At 43.9% G+C, this 18797-nt stretch overlaps 1 protein-coding gene and 3 long non-coding RNA genes across 5 annotated transcripts in view; 2 read left to right on the top strand and 2 right to left on the bottom strand.

Moving 5' to 3' along the window:
- LOC125907564 (uncharacterized) overlaps positions 1 to 18797 on the top strand; it is a 72875-nt gene that overhangs the window by 47425 nt on the left and 6653 nt on the right. The window lies entirely within an intron of this gene.
- On the bottom strand, positions 2035 to 5152 carry LOC125907566 (uncharacterized). The gene is made up of 3 exons (XR_007452777.1): positions 4818 to 5152; positions 4662 to 4752; positions 2035 to 4573 (listed from the first exon to the last, which is right to left on the bottom strand). It is a non-coding gene; the product is annotated as an uncharacterized LOC125907566 (long non-coding RNA).
- LOC120957783 (uncharacterized) lies at positions 7944 to 15356 on the top strand. 2 transcript variants are annotated; one of them, XM_040380141.2, is made up of 2 exons: positions 7944 to 8033; positions 10296 to 15356. In XM_040380141.2, exon 2 carries the CDS (start codon positions 10318 to 10320, stop codon positions 14875 to 14877), a length of 4560 nt encoding a protein of 1519 aa, XP_040236075.2. In that variant the 5' UTR covers positions 7944 to 8033; positions 10296 to 10317; the 3' UTR covers positions 14878 to 15356. The 2 variants fall into 2 exon arrangements, with proteins under 2 accessions (XP_040236075.2, XP_049466621.1); XM_049610664.1 differs by having other exon boundaries at positions 7978 to 8515.
- LOC125907565 (uncharacterized) lies at positions 15559 to 17639 on the bottom strand. Its single transcript, XR_007452776.1, has 2 exons — positions 15907 to 17639; positions 15559 to 15831 (listed from the first exon to the last, which is right to left on the bottom strand). It is a non-coding gene; the product is annotated as an uncharacterized LOC125907565 (long non-coding RNA).

Consider the following 18797-nt stretch of genomic DNA (forward strand, 5'->3'; position numbering starts at 1 on the left):
ATTTTCACGGATCATAAAAAACAGCAAACTATGGTTTAGTACAACAGCAAAAAAAACAAGCCAGCAACAAAACCGAACGGACAGACGGACGGTCATGAAGCAGACAGCAGCAGCAGCAACATCATGGTCGAGCGAATGAGCGTGTAATAAATCATTGTTTGAAAGTGAAGTGCTCGCTCGCGTGTGTGTGTGTGTGTGTGATGGCTTGGCTTTGGCGCGGCTGATCGTTATGTGTTTTGCGTACACATCTGGATGGATGTGATGGTCCGGGCTCGTAGTCGTAGTTGGATCTATTACTTTTTTCCATCTTTCTAGCTACCACCGCCTCCACCTACGTGGAAAGCGGAACGATTTTGCCGATTTTGTTGGCGCACAGTTCACAAGAGGACACACACACACACACACACACAAAAAGCAGTCCAACAGTGGCATACGAAATTTTCCCCACTAACACATCACAGCAAAACAGTTCGGAAGCAGGGAAAAGTGCCCCAGCATATGCGCCACGTGATGATGGAAGATATTTTCGATGTGATTTTTTACGACCAGTTTGCTTTTGGAGCGGTTTTGTTTGCTTTTATTTCAAACACAACCACACCAAATTTTCTCTTTGGCGGGTGCATGCGAGGGCTTTTGCTCCTCTCTAAAGCATATAACGCGTTTGCGCCACAAACTAGACGTGCGCGAATCAGTATTTATCGCAAATCGGATGTACACGCTCATTGAAGTAACAATAAATTTTCATCATCTGCACCTATTTGTGTGTGTGTTTTAGTCCTCTGCTCACTCACTTACTGGCCCATGTTTTGGACGTTACTTTTTAAAAGCTGCTCTTAAATAAAAAAGCTCTCCATTTTCGCCGGTACCATCCATCGCCCGGTTGTCGATCAGGTGATTTAGAGCCGGCCAGAAAGTGCACAAGGAAGGAAGCGCCATATAATTTGGCAAATGGCATCAACAGGCTAGGCAGCGTAACAACAAATAACGATAATTTCGTGCTCAGTAAGTGCTATAAATTATTGGGTACCTTCAACACCCTGCCGCCGTACGTTTGCAGCCAGTAGCATCCCGTTGCAGAAAGGAAAAAAATGCACCAAAACAAGTGCAAGCTTTGCCACCCCGGCGCGATCGTGGACAGGAAGAAATTGAGATTCAAAAGGGAAAGCACCCAGTAGACGGGGGTTGAAATGCACTAAAATGGCCTGCGGAGTAGTGGAAACTTGTGCAGACGAAACAAATTACCCTCGACCATTGTGTTGGGACGGAATTGGATCCCCTCGTTGGTGGTGGCTGACTTTCTTGCCCTGACCGTGGCGGTTCGTTCTTCGATTGCTTCCCCTGTCCGATCCGTCACAGGACCGACACAAGACAAGACTCTCCGTTGGCGATGACAGCTCTTGCTCTCTCGCCTGCTCTGTCCGCCTAATGACCGCCCAGGGACGGGTGAAGGAATTAAGATAGATTACACCAAACGACCGCACAAATGGATCATCGTTGTGGTGGCTTTAGCCGTCGGTAAATGGTTCACACCGAAGGGGTACCGGGTAACGATTGTTTTTTTACAGGTTAAGCTTTAACATCCTATACATCTTTATTTAAAGTTTGCTTGTGAGCCATAACAACAAACTGATAATGTATGCGTAAAATATCGTATACAAGAATATCACTGTTGGTAATGAGATTTACATAGTTTTATTTCGCTAAAGTGCAGTTAAATATTTGTCCAATTAGATTTGATTATATATATTTTTTATATGATTCAATCCGAAGAATTTTGTCATGGAATGCCTTACTCAAGCAACTTATTACGAGCTTCTCAGCCTAACTAAGCGGCCTAAAGGAATGCCTGTTCAGTTGCAAAAAGGTGTAAAGTCCATACAAAGTATGAAGAAAACTTATTATTAAATATTACAATCGCATCCGTTACCAATTCAAGTAAAGCGCAGAGCGGTCGAGGAGAAATCTTTGCCCATATCAACCAATTAGCATGAAAAATTATATTTTGCATACTTTCAGACGAACAATTCGACTAGTGATGGGTAAAGTTGGCAAAAATCCGGAGTCGATTCCGATCCGACTCCGATAATATCGGAATCGACTCCAGAAGGTAGGTCCGCGCTGTAATATCCAGAGTCTTTCGGAATCGTCCGAAATCGCCGGAGTCGTCCGGAATCGCCCTGAGTCGGTATCGTCCGGAGTCGCCCGGAGTCATCCGGAGTCGTCCTGAGTCGGAGTCGTCTGGAGTCGTCCGGAGTCGGTGTCGTCGGGAGTCGCCCGGAGTCGTTCGGAGTCGTTTGGAATCACCCGGAGTCGACCCGATGTCGGCCCACTTGTGGGCTTGGCTTTCAGTGACTAATTGATTCCCCCCCATAGCAGGATAGTCAATCCTACGTATGGCGGCGCGGTCTATTTGGGGATTGAACCCATGACGGGCATGTTGTTAAGTCGTACGAGTTGACGACTGTACTACGAGACCAGCAAGTCGTATAGTAATAGTAGTTAAAAAAGCTAAAATAGTTAAATAGTCGGAGTCGGACCGGAGTCGTGGGTGCGCTCCATACAGCACATCACTAAAATCGACCGGTAAGGAGCAAGGACTGTGTAGCAACGAGGTCAAGGACAGGTATACCCCGATATACGCCATACTCGATATACGCTATATGTAACAGCTGTGTCAAACTCATTTCATCAGAGGGCCGCAAGTACAAATTTTCAGTGATTCGCGGGCCGCAAAGTTGAGAATGGAAAATATACCCCAATGTTTATGTAAAATACGTTTTTACATTTGTATTGTTAAACAAATTGACCTTTTGTACTCCTCGCTTCTTATATGGAATCGTTTGTTTTGTACAAATTCGCGATGTTATTTTTATAAGTGCTCTTTTTTATATGAGAAAAATATCTGTCAAACACACTTTTTCACTGAAGTAGGAGAAGTCTAGCAGCCTGTAGTGAATCTTTTTCAAGCAATCCGAGCTATCCATCACTGGATGAATAACAAAAATATTTGCTTGCAATTTTTTGATAGATCAAGAGAAAAATTGTAATAACGCGTGTTTAAACATTATTTTTCGCTAATTTCCAAGTTCCAAGTGTTCTGAATATATATTAATTTCTTATAACAAGAACCCGTATTTTACGAATAACTTTTTTTAAATTACGATAATTTTATCTGACGAAGAGTCGTGGTGTGTGATCCCATACAGATTGGCAAATCTGTTTTTGACACTTGAAGGGAGATGATTTGCGAATTGAGGAATTGAGGACTGTGTGAGCTAATCTATTAATAAGCTTTGTATTGCAAGGCTTCGGCATTTCGATTGTTTTTATCCTTAATCTAAAACCTTTAGGCTTAAGCGTAATCATATCATTTTTGATTTGATTTTTGGGGAGGTTGGAAATTACATTAATCCGTCTTGCAGAATGTTGGGAACAAATAATTCGAACTTGCCTGCAATCATTTTTATTAACATTTCTGGTGGCATGATTATGACAAAAAACAGAAGTGGCTCCAATCGAATATCGAATATGATGTAACATTCTAAGGTCGGAAAAAAATCGGAGCCGAATGAATCCTTTACTCGGCAGTCGGGGGCATGGAGATTGTCAAATTCGGTGGGACAACCGATGACTCCAACGGTTCCGAATGGCTCTAAACGGCTCTATAGGCTTCGGACGGCACCGAACGGAACTGTTGGTTTGATTTGGCCGAATTCGAAGTCGGAATAACTATGATCGGAAATGGTTTTGAGCCGTGGATGCGATTCAGACAATCAATCACTAGTTGTTGCAAAGTTTCCTAGTGTATGTATCAAGTTATTTTCATTCCTATTTCGTTTGTAGACAGTTGACGCAAATCTATTTTTCCATACAGAATGTGCAATCGAGTGTGCACAAAATTATGCTTGTTTAATCTCACTATTTCGGATAATTTATTTTCCGCGTTTCGGTGTAACCTTCAAACCTTTAATATTTACCAGCAGTTATTCGTTGTGCAGCAAAATTGGAAGAGAGCTTTTATTCGCGACATTCACGGTTATTTATAAACTACCCAGCCAACAATTTCCGAAGGCGCCCCGTGTAAAAATTTTTTACTTTAAGCTTTCCTTAAGTTTTTACACTAGCAGCAGCTAAAGTAAAAACTTTCAGCACGGCACAAACCGACGCACACATTCAAATGCTTGGATTGCTGGTCCTGCTTACGCATACATTTGTATTTATCCCTCCCCTTATATTTTCGGATTGCTGGTTGTAGTAGTGACGCTTTTTCTTTTTGCTTTATGCACACTTTCGCATGCTATTTATTGGTGTTACTCTTTCCACATGCGTTTTGGCACACTCACACTCTGTATACGGCAGGATGCTTCACCCCTTCCAAATGCTGCGGTTGCTTTCTGTTACCCTTCCTCTTGTTCTTCCTTCTACCCTCTGCTCTAGGATATCCTCGACTGGTGCTGCGCGTGTTCAGCCGGCGCCTGTCTGGAAATGACGTCACGGACTGCTGCTGCGCATGTTTAGCCGTATCCTAGGCGTCATTGAAGTGCGCTCTTCTACGAAAGAGCTGTAATGAAATCTTTTGATGAAAATTAACCAATAATTAATCCATGTTTTTTATAACAAACTAAACAATATTCTGCACATAGGATTATAGAAACGCTTACCTTTATATTTTAAAACCGGACACCGTTTTCCTTCCGTCGATCGTTTTGCGGGATGTTGGCAACCGTCGATTAACATGCGCGTGCACTGTAACTTTTTAGACAACAGGCGTTAGTTGAATGTACCCACTGAAGCACACACGAGGATAAGAAACTTACCTTAGAAATTTACAACGATAAATCATTCCATAATTGAAGAAGAAGGAACACGGCACAAAACGTAAACGAGCAAAGTACGGGGCACAAGAAATCACACATCACTCCAACACATCCTTCCACAGTGAAAGTTCTGGACAGACTGAGGATGCCTAACACCCGGATGAGCGCGATAGCAGAAAAATCATGGGAGATCGAGAGAGATGTGTAGTCTCGGTTCAGCGGAATACGCATGCAGATGCATGCGTGTGTGTCACTCGAAGGATATCGGTTTCCCCTTCTCCCGTTTTTCGTTCATAGGCCACACGATCGGCGTTGTGCCGTTTAAAATCTAGAGAAAGAAGACATGCTCTCTCGCTTTGGCACACATGAAAGTTTTCCAATAGCTTCGGTTTTGCTGGTTGGGTACTCGATCGAGCCGAACACTCGAAATTGAACGAAGAATGTTCGTGTTTCGTTAAGCACGATATGAAGTGTCAGGGCTGTGCCTGAACATGCTAATATTCAATATTTAATCTAAACATAATACGAATCAGCTTGCATTCGATTCAATGATTCTTAAGGGTCTCGATTGATATGTACGTTTGTGTAGAATAAGTTTATGAGATGTTATGGGTACATTCATGTTAGTTTCGAAAAATATACCAACAAAAGAATTGTTCTTCTCTGGAAAATTTAATACACTTTGACAAATAGTAATAACAGATTAATGGTTTGCAGTGCTTTTAGCAATTCTCAAAATACTCTCGCGGGCCGCATTCAGAATCGACGCGGGCCGCATGCGGCCCGCGGGCCGCCAGTTTGACATACCTGATATACGCGATTTCGCTATACGCTACTTTCTAAATTTGACAGTTCTTCGAGTAAATTGTACTGATGTGACACATCAAATGTCAAATTTAGTTATAGAAACTGCATTAGTTTGTTGAATTTTCATCACAATATGGCATCGATATTGGATTGCGCATTCAAAAGTTATAAGCTTCCAAATTTGCTGGCTACCTGTGTAACCCGGTTGTCTGGAATAGGGGTATTGGAAAATTTAATTCTATAATACAGGTTAATTAATTATACATAAAAAAAAATCTACAAAAAAAATCCAGTGAAAGATGGCTGTGAATTACACACATATTCCAAATTTCAAGTCAATCGGATTCCTAGAATCAGAGAAATGAGCAATCAAAATCGATTTAGCTACCCGGGTAGCCGGTTGCCTGGAATAGGGTTAAACCATTATTATTAAAAGAGACATCAACACATTTGATTAAACATTAAATAATCAATTTACAATTTTCTTCTGATCATCAGACCGATTTATCATTTTTATCACAATTAAAATTTGAATCCTAAAGGGTTAACAAATTGCATAGCTTTAGGCGTTTTTTGGTAAACAATTACTAGTCAACTTTTTGTGACAATTTCGGCATTCTATAAATAACTTTATGTCACCAGTTCATGAAAATAACAAATTCTTGTGTTGTTTTTATAAAATTTAAGAGGAATACTCATTCGGCCTGGGGTCAAAATTTCATAATTGAAAGACGTCATTTTAATCAGTTGAGCCTACAATCCACTAGCTATAACAAAAATTGAACATTCTTCAAAGCATTCAAAGCATTATCAGGTGAATGCTTTCACGCTCCATTTCACGCACCAGCCAAGCAAATGGTGCTACGCGTAAGATGCAAATGAAAATACGCCAAATTCGTAACGGAATCGAGGTCATTGCCAGGCTATGTTCGACAAATAGATGGTATGGATATGGGCACAAGAACACATGCATCGGTCACGGGTCAATGGGGAGGGTGTGACCGCCATCCCAGCAGTAAGTTGATTGTATTTCCACGGAAAGCATTCGCTGAAAAGTGTAAGACATCAAAGTTAAACCTACGGTCCCCATTATGTACCTGAAAGGTAGGGCACAGGTCCCATGTACATGTGTCTGTGTGCGATTGTGACACTGGGTAAGTGTGTTACAGTTCAATGCGAGTAGCATTCAGCACACGGCGGCACCCACGAGAGCTATGCACACGGGCACACTGAACTTCAATCATACTTTCGATGATGAAAAATCTCGTCTCGCACCCCAATCCACCCGAACACGGACGGGCTTCGTCCACACTTCAACGACACGACAAACGGGACCCCATCATAAATTGCAAAGGCTACCAACCAGCCGGGAACACTGGCTTGTGAGCATTGGTCTGGCTTCGCGAAAATATCGAAAAGCAGTCAGCAGTCAATATCATTTCATCTCTCCCTCCGGCTTGCACCACTTTCATCAAGCGATTGGGTGGGCGAGATGTGGGTCAATCGCATTACGATCGCGCACGGTGTACTCGGTACGCTCCGTCCGTCCGTCCGTCATGCGTGGACAGTGGTGGTAACAGGCGACGAACCAAAGCCAGCTGTTTGTGGCAATCAATATTTTCTACCAGAGTTAATACGATTCACCGGATGGGCTTCCGTTGATTGCGGCGCGTAACAAGATTACAGTGGGCCCGTGCTTCCGGACGGTTTTCGATATTTTTTTTTTGTCGTTTTTAGTGGAGGTTGTGAGCATTTTTGGTAGGCACATCAATACCAACTGCACCCTTGGAAGCTGGACGGACGAATTAAACCATCATCGCTGATTATGGCGACAGGAGAAAGGTCACGCTGGTGGAGCGTGTGGGGCGCCAGGAAATGCATTTGAAATACATCCATGGGAAATTTCATTTCACTGCGGTAGAACGTGACGTTGGACCGATTTTGGAATCAATTTTGCAGTGTCACTAATATAATCAAACGGCCAGTGCCGATGATAGATAGTCAGCAGCATCAAAGGCCGAAAGCTTTCATAGATGAGATTGTTACGGACTTTACAGCTATAGTTATCTGCAATATTTATCTGATAGTATTTGAGCTGGGAAGTGATTAACATTATATTTTCTAATTCTATTAATTGCTCCATCCAATCGTTATGTCACTGTCGTAACGCTTGAAAACGTGCTCGCTTCGCTTTCTCTTAGGAATACAAATGAAATGCACTCACAGTCAAGTATCTGATGAGCTATTGATTAGATAAGGCAGTTGGGATAGTAAAACATATAAAAGACGAGTTTGAGAAACGCTCAGCGAACCATTCTTCGTGTGCACCCTATTACGATTCAGAAGCCCTTTGAAGTGATTAAGTGAAGTGAAAGTTTGAATAGTTAGTAAGTGAAGTCGATTTAAAAGGTGTGTTTTTGTGTTGTAATTGATCCGATTAGAGTTTGTTGAACATTGATTCGCAACTAAGCTAAAATAGTTAATAGTGGCTCTGCTTATATAGTGTCATAAATAACAAGTGACTACTATTGCATTTAAATCGCAACACGCTCAGGAGTGAACATATTAAGTGTCTTATCCAAAGAAGTGGATCAAAAGTTTGTACTCCAAACTTAGTCAGACTTTCCCTCTTCGCTATACTAAGTCTTACTTTGTTGTATATCAAACACCGAATGAATATTGAACCACTTCACCACTTGTTTACTTTCGCGTCATAGTGTTCCTATCAAGTATTCGGTCAGTGAAAGGCTATGAGCTATTGTTGATTGTTTGTTTAAAAACAATGACAAAATATTACATATTTACAACCAAATTAGCAGCTTTTGACTGGATTCTGGATAACTATATCATCAATCATTGCATTTCAAGCAACCATTTGAATGCCTAGAGAGGTAATGAGCCTCGATCGAGGGTGTGTTCGTTTATTTTTAGTAGAGTTGTGCATCAAGAACCAGATGTGCTGTACGATTCATTCAATTCATCCTAAAGAACGAACGATCTACATTCATCTTATCTCCGTTCTTTGATTCTTTATAAATCATAATGTACAGAGTTGGTCAATAACATCCTACCCTACCCGTCGAAATGAAGAACGTCCTAGTACGCCAGGTCGTTCATTTTCCCCATACAAATAAGAACGTGAACCGTATGACCAGAACTTTCACAAATAGAACGTCCTACCCCTCGAAATGAAGAACGTCCTAATGCGCCACGACGTTCATTTCCTTCCTTAAAAATGTGAAACGTGAACCGTACTACCAGGACGTTCATGAAAATAACGTCCTACCCGTCGAAATGAAGAACGTCCTAGTACGCCAGGTCGTTCATCTCATCCAATACAAATATTAACATGAATCGTATGACCCGATCGTTCAAAAAAAGAACGTCCTACCCGTCGAAATAAAGATTGTCCTTGCCTGACAAATAATTTTCAAGATGTGATAAAGTAATTCTTGTTATGAAATGAAATTATTTTCCATATTTTCATAAACTGAAATGAACGAATGGATCGTGATTCACTTTCTGTTCATTTAAATGAAAGAACTAGTACGATCACGTTCATGGAAATGAACCGCCCACGTCTTATCCACGTCTAAAATAGCTCTTTTGCGAGTTAAATATAATGTAATTCATAAGTAACGCCATCTGCCAGTCGTCAGCACTCTTAACCATTAGGGAAAATAATTATATCGCCAGTTTATTTCACTCACTCTGAATCATGATCTATGAGTAGTTGTTTCCAATGTTTTTTGTTTCAATAGTGAAGCTTAGAATTAATAGTGAAGCTGTAGAAATTGTTCATTTTGCAAGAACTAAAACGAACAAGCTCGTTCATTTGAAAGAACCGAAAATGAACATGTAGGCAAAGGACCTGCCATCTTGGCTGTACGACAGGCAACATTCATTTTTTGTAGCAGAACGCTAGAAAAATTAGAATATTGATGTGCGCGGATTAATTAATTCACTTAAAACAACTACACGAACTGAGCAGTTCTCGTAACATTACATTTTTTATCAATTTTATATGCGAATGCTACATTACGGACACGGCGTTTTTGGCATTTAATATATTTTAATCAATTAAATTTTAATCGGTCAATCCTCTGTACACCTTTCTTTACTACAGCAAATCTTTTACTTTCGATTTTGATTCATATTCCGGACAGTTTTGAGTTCATGTTTCAAATTACGGACGTTTTGAATCGAATTTCCGACAGCCCTAAAATTTCGTCTATAATCTTCCAATTCATACTTGCACTACACCTTTTTAGTTTTTAGCTTATTCTAAGTTCCAAACAACCAATTCTGAGTGAAGGATTTTTCCTGCAAAATACATATTTTTATACCGTTTATCACAATTTACTTCGGCTGTGCGGAATTAAAATCAAGATAAAAATAAACTTGCTCCGAACTCTGGACAGAATTAAATTCAAATATTTATTTAGGCATAGGCATCAGGGCCTACTAGGGGTCAGACACATTTTTAATCGATTCTAGCACATTATGGCAGTTATTTAAAATTTAAAAAAAACGTTATGAATTGGCACTGGATATGAAGAAATTTAATAAATACATAACGAATGTGCGGAATTTGAAGCTGTCCGTAATTTGAATCATAAAGGTTTTGAACTAATATATGTTAATACAGTTTACTTTATTCTTTTATTCCAGTGCGCACTACACAGCCACCAACATGGCCAACCGACTGGAAGTTGAACGTTCTTCAAACACCTCAAGCCCGAACAACTCCGATCGCTCACAATCAACCCGGTACGTGGTTCCGGCTAAACACGTACCGTACCGTACCGTTCCCGCTAGTCCGTACCGTCTCGGACTCGCTGGCGTGATTACGCTGCGTGCCTACCAGCTATCCCTGGACAATCCCGGATACGAATTTCACGTGTCGTTGGGACAGTTTAAAGACGGTCAATTCAAAGATATCACTGTTCGTGACTCTGTGGGCACTCTTTACGTGCAAATCGCTCACGAACAGGCTACGACACACCTTACATTGGACACGATCTGTCAATGGTTCCGCACCTTTCTTAGCATCGATCCGCAATGCTCAACCGACACCAAACGGTACCTCGTGTGTACGAACACTCCGCTCGATTCGCTAATAGACATCCAGTTGAAGGAACTGGAACCAGAAAAAGAGGACATCCTATCGTTTGCTTACGCACTAAGCGCGACCTGCTATCAGTTGCAACGATTCAGCGAACTTGAATCGATTCTGCAGAAAGAATCCCTTCGCACGCTGGGAAAGCTGTTGGCGAGGCACATTTGCAATGGCAAACAAATCACCTACGAATCCCCACTCCTCCACTATTATTCAAATTTCATAAGCGGTTGTGTAATGGCGGTGAAAGTCAATCGCAAACAGTGCTACAAATTCAAGCCCAGTTTTCTCCAGCCAGAACCACAAACGCACACGGCCAAGGTGCGCCAATCGCTGCAAACAGAGTACGCAGTACTGTGCGCAAACAGTACTAGCGCAACCACCGTCCTAACGTTGGAAAACTGTGAGCTATACATTGAGGAATCCTTTCTTAGTCTCCCCGACAAAGCTGTCACACCAAATCGTGCCTGGGAAATTGCGCACATTGCCCACATGAATGCGTTCTTCGAGCAGTTTGTGCTGCTGCACGACACGAGCAGTGTGCGAACGCTGCACAGCAAAGCACGGTGGGAACTGCAGCACGTAGCCAAGTCGTGTATGGTAGGGCAGCACCGTACGATACGGAAGGAGCTTGAGCGGGCCCTGCTGCGGTCCCCTGTTGGATCGGGTTGCATGCATACGCTATTAACTCGGAAAGCGATCGACAACAACCAGCTGAAGCACGGCACGGAACGATTCCTCCGCACGGTGAGAGAGCGCCATCCGTACATTGTTATCAATGAGGAACGGTTGAAAAGCTCCCAGCTTTACAAGGATGTCACTAGCACCGAGTCGGATGCAATTATTTACTACCGCGATACCAGTAGTCTGCTGTTCCGGGCCACGATCGTGGCACAGACGCTAGCGATCGTACCTTCCTGTGAAGCCATATTCATCGATAACATTAGCCCAAAGATCATGCAGCAGCTGGCCGAGCTGCTGCCACACGTGGCGGAGGTCTACAGTGCTTCGCTGGTGGTGCTAACAATTGTAGGCAAGCTGCAACTTTCTACGCTGCAGGATATTGCGGCCCTGATGCCAACCCACCCGAACGATGCTTCCCGCGCGGCACACACTACCGTGAAAGTGATTTTGATCGAGGATCTACCGGTATTGAGCGATAGCTTTCTGTCGGTAAGTGATCTAACGGCCAGCTGCAGCAAGGAGCTACTCGAACAGCATGCAACGGTGACCTTGTACGGGACTCGCACATCCCTGGACGCAGTAGTGCCGTTCGAATGGGAATCCCAATACGAGAGCGATCATTTGGAGTATCTGCAGGACGTGCTGGACTTGATTGCGGACGAGCGGGAGATCCCCAACCGGCACAAGCAAGCGTACGAAACCATCAAACCGTGGTACATTGAGCGTACTATTGATGCGTATCAAAGAGGAGCGACGGCTAGGAAATATCTTGCCCAAAACGTTTACACCATGCACGATGACTACTACTCGATGCAGTACTATCCCTTTGACGCATTGCCCCGATTGGATCGGCAGTCAGCGTGGAGGGAACGGTTTGCCACCGCACTATCCACAGCCGCTCCATCTGCCAGTGCGCACGAGATGCTTTACACTGACCGAGGATGCTTCGCTTTTGCGACCGAATCAGGGGAAGGAAACACGTCGCACCTGACCTGGCTTGCCGGCCAGTTGCAGGCACGCGATCCGTCCCTGTACATCGTTCGTTTGGACGTGTCAGAAGTGGCTGAATCGATTGAGAAGTTAGATTTGCGTCAATGTTTGAGGTCGTTCAAGATGAATACAGCCGTAGTGCGGATGCTTTATAGTTTGGTCAGCTTTGCTGAACGTTGGCACGATCACGATCGCTGGGCAAAATACTTATGCTTCAGTGAAGAGCGAGGCGAGGCTGAGCTGGACCGCAATAAATGCTACAGCTGGGCAATTCCCTCGGAGCAAATGGTTCGGCTGCGACTGTTTCGGGAAAAGTTCAACCGCAAGCAGCTCGTGCTGCTGCTGGACGATATCGGAGTGCTTAAACCAGACAGCACACAGTATGTGATGGAGTTCTGCACACTTTTGTTCCATTACGAAGCAGTACAAAGCATATATCTTTCCATCACAACACACTGTGCGGATGAATTTTTTATTCATAGATTCGAGTATAAAACACTTCGGCCCTTTTCACAGCTAGACCGAATGCGGCTCCTGCACAGCGTGCTGCTGAGCCGCTTCGAGGCCTACCGGCAGTGCGGCCAAAGGTACCAGATACAGCTGGTGCCCTTTCTGCAGTGCATCATTCAGCAGTCCTGTCAGCCTTGCTGGGATGTTCCGCTCCTGCAGCGCATGGCGGGGGAGCTGTATCTGCCCGCCATCGAGCGCTGTGTAGATTTCACCTCGAAGCGGGTGCTGAGCGACATAAAGCTGCAGCTGCCGACTGCCAACCCGTACCAGCTGATCAAGAAGTACATGGAGGGCAAGCAGCACGCCGCCACCGCCACCTGCTCCACTGACGGACCAGCGATCGATACGGCTGGCAGGCTTCACCGCAACCACGCCCTCCTAGCCATCTACAGCTTGGAGCTGCTCTACCACGACCAAATACTGTCGGCTGAAGAACGCTCACAAGCGGAGCACCTGCTGCTCGAGTTTGTTGATCGCTTGCGGAGTGTTGAAATCATTAGCGGAGTGATAGGCAATGTGCCACGCTTTTGCAACCAAACCACGCTACAGTACTTTGCCGCTGCCTGGTTGTTCGAAAATCGGGCCCGCTTGTCCACCAAGCGGATTGCCTCGTTCCGATTCCGAACCTTTTGGCGGACAAGCTGTGCCACGCTGCGCCTGCTGTTCGATTTGGCCGCATGCGCTGATCGTGACGGTATGGAGCTTCACCGCGCCATCTGTCAATTTTCGTATGTGAGATCTTTGGATTGGCCGATAATGCCAATGGCAAAGAGGCTGTGCGCAACGACGAAGGATGCCGTTGGCCGTACCGCGCTGCATTTGCTGATGACAGTACGTAATATGCCCTATATGGCTGATGTAGCTATTCAAAACGTGTACGTTGTTTTGCTGTCAAACATGCCCGCCGAATTGATTGACGCACAGGACGACCTGTTCAATTGGAGCGCTATTGATTATGCTTTTTTCACCGACGAGTGGATCAGTATCCGTAGCCTCTTATGGCACGGGTCAAAGGCCAATGTGGATGTTTGGGTGCAGCAGTTGCGCACGCTGGATTTGAAACATTTGTTTTACAAAGTGTGTCAACTCGAACGGCACACGCATACCAAACCCTGTTTTGATACTGTTTCGACACGCCAGTTCGTCGAAGAAGTCTGTTGCCGCATAGCAAGGTACTTGCACTACGAAAAACAGCTCTACCACACTACCAAGGTGAAGGAGCTAGACGATCTGACCGCGTTGGAATATTGCGCGAAGAACGATATGTACGGCTTGTTTCACCATCTGGTTGCGGTTCAGCATTGTGAACCAGTGACGTTCTTTGGCTCACATGAAGTAAACGTGCTGTACTACGTAGGAAAGGAGCTGTTCGAGCTAGCTCGCAAACACAAAGCCTATAGGATACTAACCTATCTGATGTCTTCAGTGAAGATATCTTCAGAAGAGCTGCAGAGCATTAGTGACGTCACGATGCTCACATTTGCGATCGAGCTCAACAGTATGGAGGTGTTTGATCGCTTGTACCGACAGCTGTGTACCAATTATCTGCAGCATGTAAAAATAACCGAGCGTGTCATCCAGTACCCTGATCCCCGGACCGGCAGTACCTGTACCGAATTGCATATAGATCAGACACATTCGAACACTAATCCATTTGCCGAAATGATTGCTGAAGCATTGTATGGAGCCAAGTTTCACTTCCTTAAGCATATCGTACAAATTATGCCTAGTGCAATAACACGCCAACTGCTTTTGGCCACCATATCCGAGCTAAAACGGAAGCTACGTCGGCTTCCCGTCGAGGCAGCACCGTTGTTCGACTATCTGCTCGATCGTACAAACGATTTACATGGTACCGATTTCTTGGGTTGTAATTTACTCCACGAGGCGGTAGAGACTGGCTGCTTTCCCCGGTACCAAAATCCATGCGACTTTTCGCTAACGGATTGATTAAATGGCGCCCGATTAGACGATCCGATAGAAGCACTTTTCAGGCTTAACGGATTGAGCGAGATACACCGTCGCGGCGACACGATACATTTTGCATACATGTGTACTACATTTTAAGAGCCCCCCTCGCTTTCTTTCGGATTGCAATGAGTTCAGACTTAAAACTTCGTTTAACATATTTCATATTCGTTTTTTATTTTTCACTTTCTTTTCTGAAGTACATTCTTTCATACACACATCCTCCCCCAGGTATTTTTCGAAGAAACTAAAAAAAAAACTAACGCACACAACTAGATCCGCGAGAGAGTGCGAATCGGCAAAGAAAAAAAAACATACACACACACACACACACACCCCCTCCTCCCCTTGGTGTTTTTTGCAAAGTGATCCCGTAGAACGTGAACGCAAAAACACACACACAAAGCACGCAGGCAAGCACACACACACCTCACTCCTCCCCCCCCCCCCCCCCCCCCCCCAACGTGTTTTCGCAAGGTGATTCCGTAGGAGATCGCCAAACAGCAAAAGCACACATACACACACATACACAGCCACGCACGCATGCAAGCACATATACACACACATACACAGCCATGCACGCATGCAAGCACACATACACACACATACACAGCCACGCACGCATGCAAGCACACATACACACACACATACACACATACCTACCCCTCCCCCTCTCTTGGTGTTTTTCGCAAGGTGATCCCGTAGGATCTCGTTATGCGAAGCGGCAAAAACACACACAGCCACGCACGCAGGCATGCACACACATACACACACATAGACGCGCGCGCGCACGCACGCACGAACGCACGAGGGAGCGTAAAGGTTCTATACGTTGCCGGTCTCCCCCTCCCGTGTTCTCGTTCTCCGAGAAGGCTGATGTGTGCACGTTTGTGCGTGTACCTTTGCCGTCCTGTAAGCTGGAGGATTAGTTCAGCGCTGTTGAAGAAATGAAAGTTAAGAATAAGATTACTCACTCTTTTTTCGTATGCTTTGTGTGTTTTCATAACTTACCTTATTGCAAACAAAATCCGGAATGAATCTCCTCGTTTCGAATACTCCGCATTCGATCACATCCTCGGCGATGCTTGACACCATCAGTGGATGAAAGCAGGAAAAGAAACAAATAAAAGCATCAGTCACCATCAGCATCATCTTACTCTCACACTTTTACATCGGTTGACGATTCTTACCTTTTCAAATTCACCAAAACAAACAGGCATGGAACCAAATCCAGAACACCAAAATCACGCACGATTTCTGGAGCAAACCGACACATCCTCCCCCTCCAATTGTTTGCCACAGACTGACGTGTGTGTGAGCAGCAATGTTCTTGAAGCGATGAGCAACGGTAAAGCACACACAAGAAGAAGCGAGACGGCTATACGAGAAGCGAATTACGCCGCCGCACACACACAGCGTGCGTCATAATTTTATGCGCGAAAATCTTGAAATTGAAGTTATTCATGACAAATTGTATCGACATTTTCATACGCTGATGAACTTTTACGAAAGATATGTCAAAACTTAATGTAGTGCAATTAAATTCAGTGCAATATCATTAGCAGAACATAAAATTTTGATATTTGTTTGTAAATTCAGATCCTAAGAGCTACTACTTTTTTGAACAATAAGTGTAGAAACACAAATTTTGTCTGTGTCCAGAACAGCAACAGGGAAGATGTCGTACCCTGAGTGTGGAGATGTGTGTGTGTATGTGGTGAACGTTGCCGCGACAAGCGTGCTTTAGGATACATCGCGTGTAGGAGGGGGTAAAATCGCTTGGCTCATTGAAAATACAGGCAAACCCAACCAGCATTATCGCGCGATTTTTATGTGTATCTATCATTTTTCTCATTCTAACATTCACAAAATTTTTCATTCTGCCTCGCTCTTCTGGGTGTTGGTCTGTATTTGCTTACGACTTGGCTGTGTCGCATCAACGATTCGCATGTTTCATTTAGCTCATCCCTTTCCATCGTTGGAGAGAAACTCTTGCGTCTCGCTTTTCTGGGACTTGTCCAAATTCGCTTGCTACACCAATCATTCACGCAAGCGTTATCCTCTCGCCCGCTCTTTGTATCATTGTACAGGTACTCCCCGATATACGCTATCAATGCGTACCGGAGGCAATAGCGTATCTCGAATATTCAATAGCGAAAGTCGAATTTCGAGGTTTTCAGTCAAATTATAACTAATATCCGTATAACTTTGCATGAAGTGGTAGGTTTTAGCCACTAAATTAGTTATTTGATCTAATTTCAACTGAATTTTTCAATTTTATACCATTTGAAATGGTTTTTAATATTCAACCAAAAGGGAATTTATTTTGCATTTGACATTCGATTTCTAAAATTAGTATTTCTTGTTCAAAGAACCGTCAAATTTAGAAAAAAAAGCGTATAGCGAAATCGTGTATATCGAGTATGGCGTATATCGGGGAATACCTGTATAGCCACACGAGGAAGGCGCTGCTTCGCGTTCACATGAAAATGTGGTAGTGTGAAATCAAGTTTGCAAGCGGTAGGACGCGTCGGTGTGTGTCCGTTTTTTCTCTCGTGAAACCAGTACGGAAAAACTATTTGGTAAGTACAGTTTTTAATAAAGGGTTATATCAATCTTCATCAAACTGAATTGTATTGATAATTGTGATATAAAATCAATTTCGTTTTTTTTTAAAGAAATCGTAACACACGCACGAACGGAAGTGAGCACGGACCACAACAGAAGCAATATTCAATTGGTTGGTAAGTATTGTGCTTGACGTTAAATTGAACAGCTGTTGGCAAAATAGTTAATATTTCCTTTTATCCCTAGGAGTGCCGAAAACAGAACAGGAGAGGAAAGAAGGCAGGAACGATTCGATCCTCCAACGTGCTAGCGCCTGGTAGAGGAGAAGTGGCAGGAAGGTAGAGACGAACATCCACCTCGCTAGTGCAGCACGTGGGAGCAGCAAGAGGGAAGCAAGCAGGACGCGTACACACCATTCGACGAAGGCAAAGCTGGAGGAAAGAAAGAACGAGGAGAGAAGGCAGGCAAGACGGGTACGTGTGTATCCCGCACCGGTTTTAGGCAGTGTGAATTGTGTGAGTATGTAAATATGTATGTGCGAGTAAGAAGGTAAAATAAAGAGCGTAAGCATGTGCAGAATGGACAAAAGAGAGTAAGAGTCTTTGTAGGGAGAATGGAGAGAATGAAAGAAATTGAACAATAATGTAGTATACAGAAACTACATGTATGATACACGCTGTCGCACCGTTGCAGAGACGTGCTCTTTAGTGCTGCTAATGAGCACGATTTGAGAACGTTTTGAGCCCGTTTTTTCTCATACAAAATTTTAAAATGTCGCGCGATAATGTCGGTTGGGAAGTTGGCGCGAAGAAAACGCAACACTGCGGATTGTATGGAAAATGTTGCGCGTTCAATCCGATTGCCATGCGATTGTCCTGGGGGTTGTCCTGATAGATTGTTTTCTTTCTCGGAAGTTCGATCCACTACATACTTGTCGCAGAGGATGGACCGTGTTTCACCACGTTGCTTCGGCGGTGCAAGATTGCCGTACGATCGAAGTGATGCAACATTTGCAACTAGCTGGCTGCTCCCCTTCTGACAGAAATCGCGCGACATGTAGGCTTAAACTCGTAGCTTAAACAAAGCTTATTGGCATTCAAAAGTTTAAGCCACGCTGAGTGCCCGCTCACGAGAGGCTTGATCGTTTAAGCTACCGCTATCCATTTAAGCTACGCACTCACCGGCTGTGAGTGCTTTCGCTCACTATTCTCCCCTCTCACCCTTTCTTTCCTCCTTTCTGATCCACAATTGCCCGTCGCTTCGAGCCGTTACGAACTGGATATCTGGATCCTATAACAATATACAGTTTATAAACTCAAAAAGAAAAAAAACAC

The sequence above is a fragment of the Anopheles coluzzii genome, chromosome 3 (genome assembly GCF_943734685.1).
Source record: "Anopheles coluzzii chromosome 3, AcolN3, whole genome shotgun sequence".
Classification (NCBI taxonomy): domain Eukaryota; kingdom Metazoa; phylum Arthropoda; class Insecta; order Diptera; family Culicidae; genus Anopheles; species Anopheles coluzzii.

Excerpts from the sequence above, each read along its gene's own strand:
- LOC120957783 (XM_040380141.2), top strand. The coding sequence starts at position 10,318 with ATGGCCAACCGACTGGAAGTTGAACGTTCTTCAAACACCTCAAGCCCG.